General features: G+C 36.7%; 1 protein-coding gene across 1 annotated transcript; it reads right to left on the minus strand.

Moving 5' to 3' along the window:
• Positions 1–13,202: 13,202 nt before the first annotated feature.
• On the minus strand, positions 13,203–14,049 carry LOC112328306 (uncharacterized). Its single transcript, XM_024605933.2, has 2 exons — positions 13,744–14,049; positions 13,203–13,671 (listed from the first exon to the last, which is right to left on the minus strand). The coding sequence occupies exons 1-2, from the start codon at positions 13,861–13,863 to the stop codon at positions 13,423–13,425; spliced, it is 369 nt and encodes a 122-aa protein (XP_024461701.2). The 5' UTR covers positions 13,864–14,049; the 3' UTR covers positions 13,203–13,422.
• Between the last annotated feature and the right edge of the window lie 461 nt (positions 14,050–14,510).

Below are 14,510 nucleotides of genomic sequence, written 5' to 3' on the forward strand. Positions count from 1 at the left end.
ACGTTATTGGGTCTTATATTTTTTTTGATATTTTTTATGATAATAAAAAGTTGGCTCGCAGTGTAGCGCGAACCACTTAACTAATTCAATATACTAAAAGGGCTTAATTCAATATACACAAAGCACTATGGATTGGAGCAGTGTAATGTCAGAGCTTCCCTTGCCACAAAGAGTTGTAAAGACTGCAAAGAAAGGGTGGAGTTGTCTTTTCATTGCAAGGAGCACTGTATGTGATTAAGAGTTTGTCGGTAATTTATTTACCGACGTCTCACCGACGGAATAAGTCCGTCGGCTTTTCGTTCATCGGTAATACCACTGTCCATCGTTATATCGGTCGGAAAAACAAAAAAAGCATTTGCCGATGGTTTTACAGACAGAAATTGCTCGCAAAAAAAAAAGTTCCCGCTTGAAATATACCGATGGATTTATCCTGTCGGTGATATTGTGACATACTGACGGATACATACCGTTGGTAAAGTTGTCGGTGAGTGTTTGAAATACCGACTGAAGATATCCATTTGTACATTCGTCAGTCATTGTGGCAGGTACTGCCAAATACCGACGGATTAAGCCCGTCGGTAAAGTTGTCGGTGAGTGTGAAATACCAACTAAATATATCCGTCTGTAAAGTCGTCGGTGACTGTGGCAGCCATTGTCAAATGCCGACGGATATATTCCGTCGGTAAAACCCTCTGTGATTATTTTTAAATATGTTTTTAAAAAATTATTTAGAATACATAATATAAAATTATATAAATTAATGGTAATAAAAACCAATTATGCAAATAAATTTTTTATTAAACATAAAAAAAAATAAAGTTAAATAATATTCATTACAAACTGAATGTGTTTCAAAAAAAATATTAAATGAACTATTAAAGGTAAATAATATTTATTACAAATTAATATAAAGGTGGAGCTGGAGGAGGAGGCTGGTGGTTATACGGCCAAAAAGGATGAGGCACACATGTATCACCACTCTGTGAAGCCATGTTCATGACCATTTCACGAAGCTGTTCATGATCTGTTTTTTGTTGTGCATACTCCGCCTTTTGTTGTGCATGCTCCGCTTTGAGTTGTGCATGCTCCGCTTTGAGTTGTGCATCTCCGTTGATAGGTGGTCGTATTTTTCGGTGAGCTGAGTCGTGTGTTGCTGCAAGGCCACAAACTCCTTAGATTGGGTGCTCGATACTGATTGGGAGTTCCCAACGGTTGAAACACTACGGGCCGCCCGCAAGTTCTTGGTCGTAGTGTTGGAGAGCCCGTAAACCTGATTTTTATTGGGTCCACCAGACGATCCAACCTTCATCCACAAATCCGGATCGAATTCCGGATGGGTCAAATGATCGTCCCCATATCTCTCCCTCAACCGGCTATTATAGGTCTCCTGAAAATAAAAAAAGTAATCATCATATTCAATTCAATAAAAATAATAACTTACAAAATAAAATGGTTGAGCAAACATACCACAAAGTCTTGAGCACGGTTGTCAACGAACTGTTGCACCCCCTTTTGGCGGTCTTGACTCCGTACGTGCGTTTCCACAAACAGCTCCTCGGGCTCGGCTCAAGTCCAAGAGACGTAGCCTATAATGAAAAAAGATTAATTAACAAAAAATTAATCTAATGATATATTTCATTTAAATTAATCTTACCATCTGTTTCGCATGTGCAACAAACGGAATGGAGCCGCCAGTGTGCGTTGTCACCGAGCCATGAATTGGCCGATTCTGGTTGTCAGCACTGGACTGTGAGCGTCGTGTGAACCGCTCAGACGTCATGTGCTCAAGATAGTGAGGCCATATATCTTCCGGGATGTATATCGGTTTGAAATCCCTCCAAACCGTCATGTCGTTCCAGCCTTGAAGACCCCTATCTCTCGCAGTTTTTTTTGCCTTTTTTTGTGATTCATACCAAAATTCATGCAACCTACTTCCATAGCGAGAAATTAGACGTTGAAACATAAATTTTTTCCTAAAACAATCTTGTATTGTTTTCGATGTTACCTAGTTGCCGCGTGATTTTCCCACACCCTCCTCACAACTTTGTCATGCGCCCTGTCCCAGGCGAATTTGTGCTTTGTATAAATAATTAGATAAATAAAAATGATAATTTATTTACAATTATATCAATAAATTATTAGAAATAAGCTGAAAATTAGAAATTAACACCAACCTCAAATCTGTTAAACCATGCATCGATTTGAGGTATCCATTCAGGATATCTGGATACCTGACTCCATTGAAATAATGAAATCTCCATCGACAATTTAAACGCCGATGATATTACTCGGGCGGCCTCAATGTTTATGAACCTGAAAATAAATTAAATTAATGAAATATTGATTAGTTGTTCATAAATTATGTTATAATTTAAAAGAAAAAACTAAAACCTTAACAAACTTACATTGAAAGGTCGTCCTTCCACTGTGCCTCGTACTTGCGGGTGAATTGATTCCGCTGTGAAGGCACGCCACCTCTGCGCTGTGAACCCGAGCTGGAAGAGGCAGCATCGGTTGACGGCGCAGGTGGCGTAGGTGCCTCTTCTTGAGAGACACCTAAGGATACGTCATCCTCGCTGCTAGAAGAACTAGCTGCGACCATATGTGAGCGACGAGCTGTGGTTTTCATTCCACGCATCTACACAATTGTATATGAATAATTATATAATTAAATTCGGATGTTAAAAAAAATTCGACAGCACCTCCCCTATACTGGATACTACCCAAATCCACAAACCTGCAAATATTGACAAAAGCCACAACCAATTGACTCCATCTATACTAATATTGTATATATAACATAACATCTATACATATGACATTCATACTAATTACAAGGTAAATTCAACATTAACAACATATTCAATCATTATATAAATACAAACAATAAAAAATATTCAATAAATTCAAAAAAAAAACTCTAGACTAACAATTAAAATTAATGCAAATAATTAAACACAAATCATGCAATAATGTAGTAAAATTACTAATTATTCCAACATATTCAATTACTTATTCTAAGGTAAATTCAACATTAACAATTACAATTCAACAAATTATTCAATCATTATATAAATAAAAACAATAAAAAATATTCAATAAATTAAAAAAAAAACTAGACTAACAATTAAAATTAATGTAAACAATTAAACACAAATCATGCAATAATGTAGTAAAATTACTAATTATTCATACATATTCAATTACTTATTCTAAGGTAAATTCAACATTAACAATTATAATTCAACAAATTATTCAATTATTATGCCAATACAACAATAAAATATATTCAATAAATTCAAAAAAAAAACTATAGACTAACAATTAAAATCAATGGAAATAATTAAACACAAATCATGCAATAATAGAGTAAAATTACTAATTATTCCAACATATTCAATTACTAATTCTAAGGTAAATTCAATATTAACAATTACAATTCAAAAAATTATTCAATAATTATGCCAATACAACAATAAAATATATTCAATAAATTCAAAAAAAAAAAAAACTAGACTTTAGGAATGAAATATGCTTACCTTAATAATGTGTTTATTTCAAGACTTTATCTATATTATAAAAATACACCAAAACAAAAAACATAACAACAATAAAAATAGCTAAAATAAAAAAAAATCCTTAAAGTAAAATGAAATAGAGGAAACACATACCTTTTAATTTGATGAAGATTAAAAAATAAAACTAGTAACCTTTGCAGAAATCTTGAAGGAAATGAGAGGAAAAAAATCGAAGAAGAGGGGAATTAAGAACGGAGGAGATGAAAAAAATAAACGGAAGGGGCGGTCACTGGGATTTATAGGGTAGTTTTATCGACGGATTCACCGACGGAAATAAAAAAACTATTATTTTAATTTATTATGTCGGTGAAGCTTCGAAAATCCGTCGGTAAATTTTGAATTTTGCACCAACGTTTTTAATTACCCTCCCTCCATATTTTTCGCGGTCCGTCGGTAATTCTGTCGGCAAAATGATGCGGTCAAGGATGCATTTAATGCACCGCTCTTTGGAATTCGCACAGTCTGTCGGTGATGTTGTCGGTAATAGTGACCTGCCGACAACATACCGACGGCCTGGAATCCGTCGGTATGGATGTCGATGATAGTGGCATTTCAAGTAATTTTTTTTCAACTCTCTGTGAAATGCCGACGGACCTTATTTCGTCGGTAGGGACGTCGGTGATTGTGATATTTTCCAGTAATTATTTTTCAACTCTCTGTGAAATGCCAACAGAAGTTTTTCCGTCGGTATGGACGTTGGTGATAGTGGCATTTCAAGTAATTATTTTGATTGCTAAACTGTCCATCACACAAAACAATAACAACAGTTCTTAAACATTACATAAACTTATAAAATAAATATTTCATGTTACAAAATATATCATCCATAATATATATTACAAGAAAAAAAATGTTTTACACAGGGCTTCATTCTGATAGTTAGTCCGAATTTTCTTCTTCTTCTTCGTCAATTGAATAGTCATCACCTTCATCACAATCTTCAATATGGATATCATCATCTTCATCGATATTTTCTTGTCCGTTAGAGCTCAAAACAACATTCAACTCATCTGCATCAACATGAACAAGACTATCATAAAAAAACACGAAAATTTCAATTTTCTTCCAAGTCAATCGAAGGAGCAACTCGATATGGTTCAACCAACTCACTAACTTGAAAGACTTCATCTCGTACACTTATGTCTTCGTTCTCATCCTGAACAAGCTCGACACGACCCCTGGGTTTTGTTTTTAAAACGGACAACCAATCCACTCTTGATCGATCCTTTCTAAAAGAAAGGGTGTATGTGTAATAAACTTGTTGACATTGCTTTGCGAAAACAAAGACATCGTTTACGTTGCGGAGTCTAGCTTTTGAGTTGTTTTTTACCAGACCATAGTACGGGTCAACTCCGATTCCTCTGTCAGTCGTGTCATACCAATAACATTTGAATAAAAACACTTTATTCTGCTCGCTATGATATTGCAGTTCGACGACCTCTTCTAATCTACCATAGTAGTCAACTTCTAACTCACTACTAGTCGATCCTTTAACACAAACACCGCTGTTGTATGTCTTTCTTCCATGCCCGTATTCTTCAGTATGGAAAACATATCCATTGACAAAATACCCGTTGTAGCACTTAACTTTTCTTTCAAGGCCCAGGCTTAGTGAAGACAATGACTTAGCAGCACTTCTTCTCATTTGATAAACCTTGTATATAATGTACATCAATGAACAGTAAACGAGAATCACATAATGACATGCATACAACAATTTTGCAAGTGAGAATGAGTTTGTGATAGTGCTTACATGTGTTCTGAACCATGTGACAAATTGTTCATCTTGTAATTGAAAGATCTGGGATTCGATCAGCTGTGAGTTATTGTCGATGTTCCCGGCAAGTGGTAATGAGTGTATTATATTACAATATATAATTAACAGTATATTATTGACAAAGTTTAATTAATATTACACATATATACACTTATTGAATAAAAGGTCTCAGCTCATCACAATTAAATAGAACATAATTGTGTGCTTGTTTGAACTCTATTTCTGACAAATATCTTCCTCTTATGGCATTTTTAGGTGTAGGTCGTCCAGGATTGGAGAATATTGACAAGTTCCCACTGGAAGACACTTCACCGCCATCATCATGCCGTGGAACATGATTGATTCTCGTTCTCAGATGAGGTTCGAAATAATACGAGATAAATGTTGAGATCTCCTCAACAATATAGGCCTCATATATCGAGGCCTCACATATCGAAGCCTCAACATGCGTCTTGTTCCTAACCTTTTTCTTGAGATTGAACAAGTACCTGCATTGAATTAATCAAATATTTTCAATGAAGAAAAACATAGAAAATACTTTTATATATGAATTACATCTAACCGTCATATCTAACCGTTCGAATGGGTACATCCATCTATACTGGACCGGTCCTCCAACTTTTGCGTCGAACGGTAGATGTATGGGGAGATGCTCTATTGAGTCAAAAAATGATGGAGGGAATATCATCTTAAGTTTGTATAGTGTCTCAATGATATTCGTTTCAAGCCTCTCTATGTGATCAACATTCAACTTGCTGGAGCATAAATCTCTAAAGAAATGACTGATCTCCGTGAGTGCATCCCATATCCCCTTTGGCAATAAATCATGAAAAGCTAATGGGATGAGTGTTTGCATAAACACGTGGCAGTCATGACTCTTCATTCCATACAATCTGCATTCCTCCATATTAACCAGCCTTGATATGCCCGAGGCATGTCCATCCGAAAAACACAGACTCGTAAGCCATTGGTAGACTAGTAGTTATGCGTTTTTCTCTAACATGAAGCTTGCTCTTGGTTTTGCGACCCGTGACTTATCACAAACCAACTCCATATTTTGACGGTTACAGAACAAAGCTACATCCAATCTAGCCTTGATATTGGCCTTTGTCTTCCCCTTCATATCCATGACGGTGTTGAAAATGTTCTCAAACACGTTCTTTTCAATGTGCATGACGTCAAGGTTATGACGGAGAAGATTAGTCTTGCAATAAGGAAGCTCCCCAAAGATACTTCGCTTTACCCAATTATGGGTCAAACCAAATCTAGGGAACTTCTGCTTACCTGATTGGAGACCAAACACAATGTCATCGTACTCTGATACAACATCATGCAATTCTTCACCAGAAAGACACGGGGGTGCAACATCCTTTTCAACTCTGCCAATAAAGAAATCTTTTTTGTTCTTTCTGTACCTGTGATTATGTGGCAAGAAACGACGGTGACAATAAAAAAAGAAGCTTTACCTTCATTTCTTAGCGTGAATGCCTTGTTGTTTTCCATGTAGTATGAACATGCTAGTTTCCCATGCGTGCTCCAACCAGAAAGCATTCCATAAGCTGGAAAATCATTGATAGTCCACATCAACCGCCCTCATAAGGAAATTTTGTTTCCTCGATATATCATAAGTCAAAGCTCTGGAGGACCACAACTGCGCCAACTCATCAATCAACAGTCGAAGACAAACATCTATATTCCAGACCGGGCTGCTCGGACCTGGTATGACTATAGATAAAACATGAACTCCGGCCTTATACACATCCCCAATGGCAAGTTATAAACTGTCAGTATGACTGGCCAACAAGAATAAGGAGCAGCAAATGACCCGAATGGGTTGAATCTGTCTGTACACAACCCAAGATGCACGTTCCTTGATTCAGCTGAAAAGTGAGGATGTACACTGTTAAAGTGTTTCCACGCTTCACCTTCAGAAGGATGCACCATCACTCCATCAACCGCATCATGTGATTGGTGCCATGTCATGTGATCAGCAGTCCTTGGTGACATGAATAACCTCTGCAGTCTAGGTGTGATTGGGAAGTATCTAAGTTTTTTATATGCCACTAGAGTCTTTCCCCTGCTAGTTTTGAGTTTGTAACGGGAATGCCCACATGTCATGCACTCGGTCAGCTCAGCATTTTCAAAGTAGTATAACATGCAGAAGTTAGGGCACATGTCAATTTTCTGGTATCCTAAACCGAGGGGTTTCATCATGGACTTCGCAGCATAGAAGTTCTCTTTCAGCCTGTTCCCTTCAGGTAAAATGCTTCTCGCCCATTCAATAATTTTGTCATACCCGGCCTCACTCAACCCGTGATCTGACTTGATGATGAACACCTGTGCTACGGCCGATAATTTACTGTGGTTCGTGCAGCCATCCCATAATGGTTCGTCAGAATCTTCTTCTTCTACAATTGGACATTGACTGACATTACCTTGATTCATTCTCATTGCATCCATAACCATATTCCTGTAAGGATTAGTGTTGTCATTTACCGCTTCATGCACGTTGCTAGCACTAGAAGTTGACCCAACCACCCTTTCTCCCATTCTCCTCTTATTAACAAATACTTCTCCGTGTGTATACCAACACTGGTAATTCTCCATAAACCCTTTGTGTAGAAGATGCATCGTTACAACATCTGGATGCAGATACTTTTTATTTTGACACGTCCTGCATGGACACCTAATACCGCCTCCAGTAAAATTTCTGGGAATAAATGTTGCAAAATTAATAAAACCCTGAACCCCGTTACAATAATCCATCCTCCGCAATCCTTGGGGTGAATCTCGATACATTCATGAACGATTATCCATGACTTCTATCGAACTTTTATAAAATTATGATGACATGTATTAATTAACTATGTTAGATAAATAAATTTGCAAAAATATTGGTTTACCTCGAGATTATCCAACAAACCAATTATAACTTCTCATAAATATTAAATATTCATTATCAATTATCAACGTCCATACAAATTAATACATATATATCAATTTACGGAAATTACAACTCCGAAATACCATTGATGATAAAAATTAAAACGGACCCATTAAACAAGCTATTAATTATTTCAAAACAACACATGTAATTCGGTAATTCAATAAAGTTTCAACAATTTACAAACAAATACAATCTTACAAAATCTAAAACAAACCATAACAAGTATAAAATTATACATTCATATACTACAAGTTTGATTCATAAATAACAATAAAACATGTACATCTACTAACAAAATACATATACTAAAAAAACAATAAAATTCACATTTAAATGTTAAAATTTAAAAAGATAGAATTACTTATAAAAACTGATAAAAATCTATCGGTAAATCAGATTACGGATGCTGTGACGAGAAGACTTCGAGAAATATGACTTGTTGTGCTGAGAAGAGGGAGATTTTTTTTGGGGGGGGCTGGTTGTTTGCAGTTGGGGAGAGATGAGATGGGGAAGAAGAAGGAGAAATAGGGGAGGAGAGGGTCGGCAGAGAGGGGATATATTAACTTTTGCCGACGGCTTCACCGACGGACCTATTCCGTCTGTGATTCTGTTGGCTCGTCTAACGGTAAACAGGGCACGTCACCGTACGGAGCTGCCGTTTTGAATCCCTCGGTGACTCCGTCGGCATTTTCATCAGTGAATCAATCACGTCACCGTACGGAGCTGACGTTTTGAATCCCTCTGTGATTATGTTGGTAAAAAATACCCGCAATAACCTCCACGTCAGCGAACCACCTTTTTTTTATATTCTCAACATTCCGTCTGCAATTTCGTCTGTAGATACCGACGGAAGTTGGCCGTCGGTATCTACCGACGAAATTACCGACGGATTAAATTCGGTCGGTAATGGCGACCTCAAATTGCCGACTGCGGAATTATTCCGTCAGCAATTCCGTTGGTATTAAGCGAATTTCTGGTAGTGCATATTGATAAAGGTTGTTTATTTTATCTTCCAATGTCTATATATATAGGCTTTTGAATTGGTTTATTTAAAATCATTAAAAAGAAAGTATTATTTCTAAATTATTTTTCTCTATTTGTTGTTTTATGTTGTTATTCAAGTTTTCGAGAGTGAGCCAGTTTTTCAAGTTTGCTTAGTTTAAGTGTTGAAGTTAAAAGTAGTACGATCGTTGAATCATATTAGGTAATTTGCACTTGTCACTTACATAAATTGACAGGTAAAAATATTATTTTTTGAATAAAAGAAACAATTAAACAACATTCATCTCCTTTTACTGTATCATTTAATTGGCGCCTCAACAAGTGTGATTTAATTTGTTCATATATTTTTTATTAGCATGATAGTTTAGTTTCTTATATTTCTTTATGATATAGCTGAGAGTAATTTTGAACATTTAACGTTGTTTCTTTCTTTCAAGGGAAGATTCTAATATATTTTTTCTCTCCTTCCACAATATCTATCTGTTGCCAAATTAGCTCGAATATTTAAATTATTTCCTTTTGCATGGAGTGTGAAGACTAACAGTGACCTATGGACTAAACCACAAGATGCTCCAAAATGGATCCTCAGGGACCAGGAAAAAAAAAGTTCTGTTTCTACCAATTTTTCGTGTTCTGAAAAAAGTTATGTTGCTATATTTAAAGTTGTGTAAGCTTGAAATATTCTGGTCAATAGATGGGGTAGGCAAAGGTATTTAATGTCATGGGGGTGGCAAGGCAGATAAGATATTCTAGCTAATCCATGTGAAAGCATATTTCATTTCATTTTCATTCAAAATATAATCCAAGATACGAAATAGAATTTGGATATATATATATATATATATATATATATATATATATATATATATAGAGAGAGAGAGAGAGAGAGAGAGAGAGAGAGAGAGAGAGAGAGAGAGAAGGAAAGAATATATATTGTTAGCGATCATTTCCGGATTGAAAGTTAATTTCTATAAAAGCTCACTAATAGGTATCAACTTGGACAACGACTACACCTCTAGCTTGGCGAACTCAGTTTTCTGTCGTAGTGATACTTTCCCGGTCAGGTACCTTGGACTACCTCTTGGAGCCAATCCCAGCAGACTCTCTACTTGGAAACCAGTGTTGTCCACTATCCGAGCAAAGCTAAGCACATGGAAAGGGAATTTTTTGAGCATGGCGGGAAGGTTATGTCTAATTAAATCAGTCTTAAGCTCTCTTCCTTTGTTCTACATGTCAGTTTTTGCTATGCCAAAGGGTATTATTAAAGTCATCTCTTCTCTAACCCGGTCTTTTCTCTGGAAAGGAACCTCAACATCTCATGGGATTTTTAAGGTGGCCTGGCACAAGGTAATAAAGAGTAAATCTTCTGGTGGTCTCGGGCTGGGATCCATCCACAACAAAAATTTGGCTCTGCTATTTAAATGGATTTGGAATCTGGATAATGGAGTGGTAGGAGGCTGGCAAGAACACATTCTTCTAAAATACCGACCTCGCTTTATTAATGGTATCCCTGAGTTCACATGTTCTTTATCTCCAACTTGGCATGGCATTGTTTCGACGATCTTCTCAACACAAAACATATCCAATCTTTTACATGCAAATGTCGGGTTCAAGGTGGGTGATGGGAGGAACATCCGGTTTTGGACTGACTCTTGGCTTGGCTCTACAACCACTCTCCAACTCTTATTCCCCAGATTGTATAACCTCTCCCTGCAGCAAAAATCCAGCCTTGCAGATATATGTGATTTGACAGATACATCTTTCAACCTATCCTGGAGAAGACCCCTCCGGCCTCGTGAAAACTGCATGAGGGAGAGCTTGATCGCAGAGGTGCAGCGTGGTCTCATTTTCTCATATGGTGCAGACCGCAAGGTATGGAAATTTCACAGCGCTGGCATGTACTCAGCTCAATCAGGTTGCGCTCTTTTTGATAGTCTATCGGTAACTGAAAATAATCACTCCCCTGTTCTGCTATGGAATGGTTATGCTCCTCCAAAAGTGGATGTGTTCATATGGCTTCTTCTTCATGGCAGTTTGAGTACACGGAGTTTTTTAGCTGAGAGGAGAATCATTAAATATGAGGAATCTCACTGCCCATTCTGCTGCAAGGAAATTGAGACAATTAATCATTTCTTCCATTGGTGTCCTATAACATGGTCTCTTTGGGGTCGTTTCTTGAACTGGTATGGGTGCTTAGGTTGTCTGCACAAAGAGCCATATCAACATCTACAGGAATGGTCCGGTTTGATTAATGGAAATTTTCAGCGACGTGCTATTACCCTCCTTTGCAAAGGTCTGTACTGGTCAATTTGGATAGCGCGCAACCGCCTAATCTTCGAATCCAAGGCTCCGGATTGGGATATAATTTTTTATCTCACCTTTCACCGTTTGGCCTTCTGGTTGAAGTCTTCAGTTAGAAATTTCAGCTATACAGGCTCAGATCTTTTTAGAAATCCTGAATGTATTATGAACTGGACTAATTAATTAGGTCCCGCGTCGCTTTGGTCTTCTCTTTTCTTTTACATTCCCATTGTATTTATCTTTCGTTCAGTTCCACCTACTTAATGGGGCTGTTTAATATATAATTCACTCGTTTACTATATAAAAAAAAGAATATATATTGTTAGCTATCATTTTTTTTTTGTGGGCTGGTTTTTTTTATAAAAAAAATCCAATTACATGCAATTTTTCTATTATTAGAGGCGAGTCCATATAATGTCAAAAAATCATATCAATCCAATAACTGATATGTAAGATTCTCCTTAAGTGAAAACCCTTTGAACTTGAAACTTGCACATGCTCACATTTCCATGTACTTGATTTTTATCAAATAAATGAGGGTGGTGAGATTCGAACTTGTAACCATTTAGTCATCAAGACTCTGATACAATGTCAAAAAATCATTTCAACCCAATAGTTTAAGCTGTTAGGTAAGGTCCCAAGATATTATTTATATTATTCTTTGACATATAAAACCTTTTAGCTAATATGCTTTTTTTTATTATTTACATTTCTTTTAAATTCATTTATAAGTGCTCTATTTATATTTTATTTCAATGGTGAAACTATAGGATATTTAGATTTACATTGTTTTTTTTAAATCAAGTAAAAAGCATATCAAAATCTCATGTATAAATTCTACCACGCTTTTCCAATATTTATTAATCCCCTGTTTGCAGAACCCATTAATCATAAATTACAGGTAACCACATATGTATAAACAGAAATTTCTTTAACTAATTCTTCTATATCCATTTTCTTTGACATAATCTCCCAATTTAGAAAATTCATTGATTATTTGGATCAACCAGCTTGGATAGTGTAACACCTCAAATTAGGTTTTCTTCAAGTCAAAATCTCTATAACTAACTTCTCCCATATCCATTACTCTTTAATAGAATCTCCACTGTTGAGTATATGGAGGAGGAAGAATCTCCAAATTATGAATGGCCTACAATTATCGCCACAACAAACATGAATGGCCTCCTCAGCACAAGGAATGGCCCTTCACCATCCTCAGGGCACAATTCTGTATGCAAAAAAGCAAAACTATATGCAGATCACTAAAGTACGTAATCCTTCATATGCTTTGGCTGTGAAGGACTAGCTGGGTTTGCATTCCTGCATTTATGCTTTCTGTGGATGGATATTGAAGGCTTTTCTTTTCTGTTTTTCATTTCCGTATGTGTTGTTATGTCCTTTCCTGTTTCCTTGGCTTTAATTTGCCTATGGGTTTGTATTTTCCTTCCCCTCGTTCTTTTCTCCTTTTGTTAGCTGTTGTTTTCCAATTAAGGCGTGCCTTGTTCACATTAGGCTTATCTGAAGTAAAAAAGATCACCACAACACACACACGCTAACAAACAGAGAGAGAGAGAGAGAGAGAGAGAGAGAGAGAGTATGGCGAAGCAGATTGCATTATATAGATAAGAAACTATATAAGTGACAACGGGAGCCCTAAAGATAGAAATTACAAGGTTCTTTTGGAGGCCAACTTGAGCACATGTACTTTAGCTATACGGGTAAGAGACCGGCCTGGAGATTCAAAGACCATTCGTCTCAGATTTATATACTTCCATATATGACAAGAAGTACGTTTTGTAACTTATATTATATGAACCCTAATAAGCTGAACGAAATTGTTTCTTCCTACCATGCTCCAGTATTACAAAGCCACCATAGTACTTAGCTGCCTCGTCGCTAGTGATAACAGGCTGTTTCTCCAGACCACCATAATTTTGAGCTGCCTGATCATTCCTGGCAATAATAGGCTCCTTCACCATGGCTCCACGGTATGGGATGGCTATAACAGGCTCCTTCACAATGGTTCCACGGTATGGAGCTACCTCATTACTAGTGATTTCTGGCATCTGCACAGTGGAAATTTGAGCTCCATGGTAAATAAATATTTGCTGATGTTGGTATATATGATGTTGATGTACCTGAGTTAAGGGGAGTTTTCCAGGCCTTCTAGTAATGTAAGGCCGCCCACCATGGCTATCCTCGATCAGAGCAGAGCTTTGGATTCCTATCCTTGTGAGGCGATCTTCCTGAGGTGCCATAAGTGCAAATAACACAATATAATTCAAAGAACAATTAACACTGGAATATTGTTTGCCTTGGTACAAAATAAGTCATAGGGGAAGCGTTATATATATGTGCAGAAAGCAGGCAGCTTGTAGCTAGCTTCCTGCTTTTTGGACCCATCACAATCAACAGAGGCTTTCAAAAGATATGGGGTTCTACACTTTAGCTGATTCCATGTCCACAAGCATACCAATCTATCCAGTCAGACACACTGTTGTTAGTTTGACTGTTGATGCAATACAAGCACTGGTCTACAGCAAGTCTACTTGCACTACTAGAATAAATTCTGTATTTCAAATATCAAGAACAAGTTCCGTATTTCTAAGTGAATTCAACAATACAGAATTACTAGTTAACAACCATTGATTTGAAGATGTGTTAGATTCTGTAATTCATTTGATATCTTATAGGCATTCTTGACACTTTATCTTTCCATTAGAGCACATACAGTTAGTGGTGGCTTTCCCTTTTGGTTTTGATCCCACCGCATGCAGGGGTTCATGAGTTAAGATTAAGATATAATGTATTATATGCCTCAGATTCTCAAAACTTTCCAAGAGAGATCATTTTCTTGGAGGGGTACCTACAACTCTAGTATTTTCCATGAAAACTGATATACAAC

The sequence above is a fragment of the Populus trichocarpa genome, chromosome 8 (genome assembly GCF_000002775.5).
Source record: "Populus trichocarpa isolate Nisqually-1 chromosome 8, P.trichocarpa_v4.1, whole genome shotgun sequence".
NCBI lineage: Eukaryota > Viridiplantae > Streptophyta > Magnoliopsida > Malpighiales > Salicaceae > Populus > Populus trichocarpa.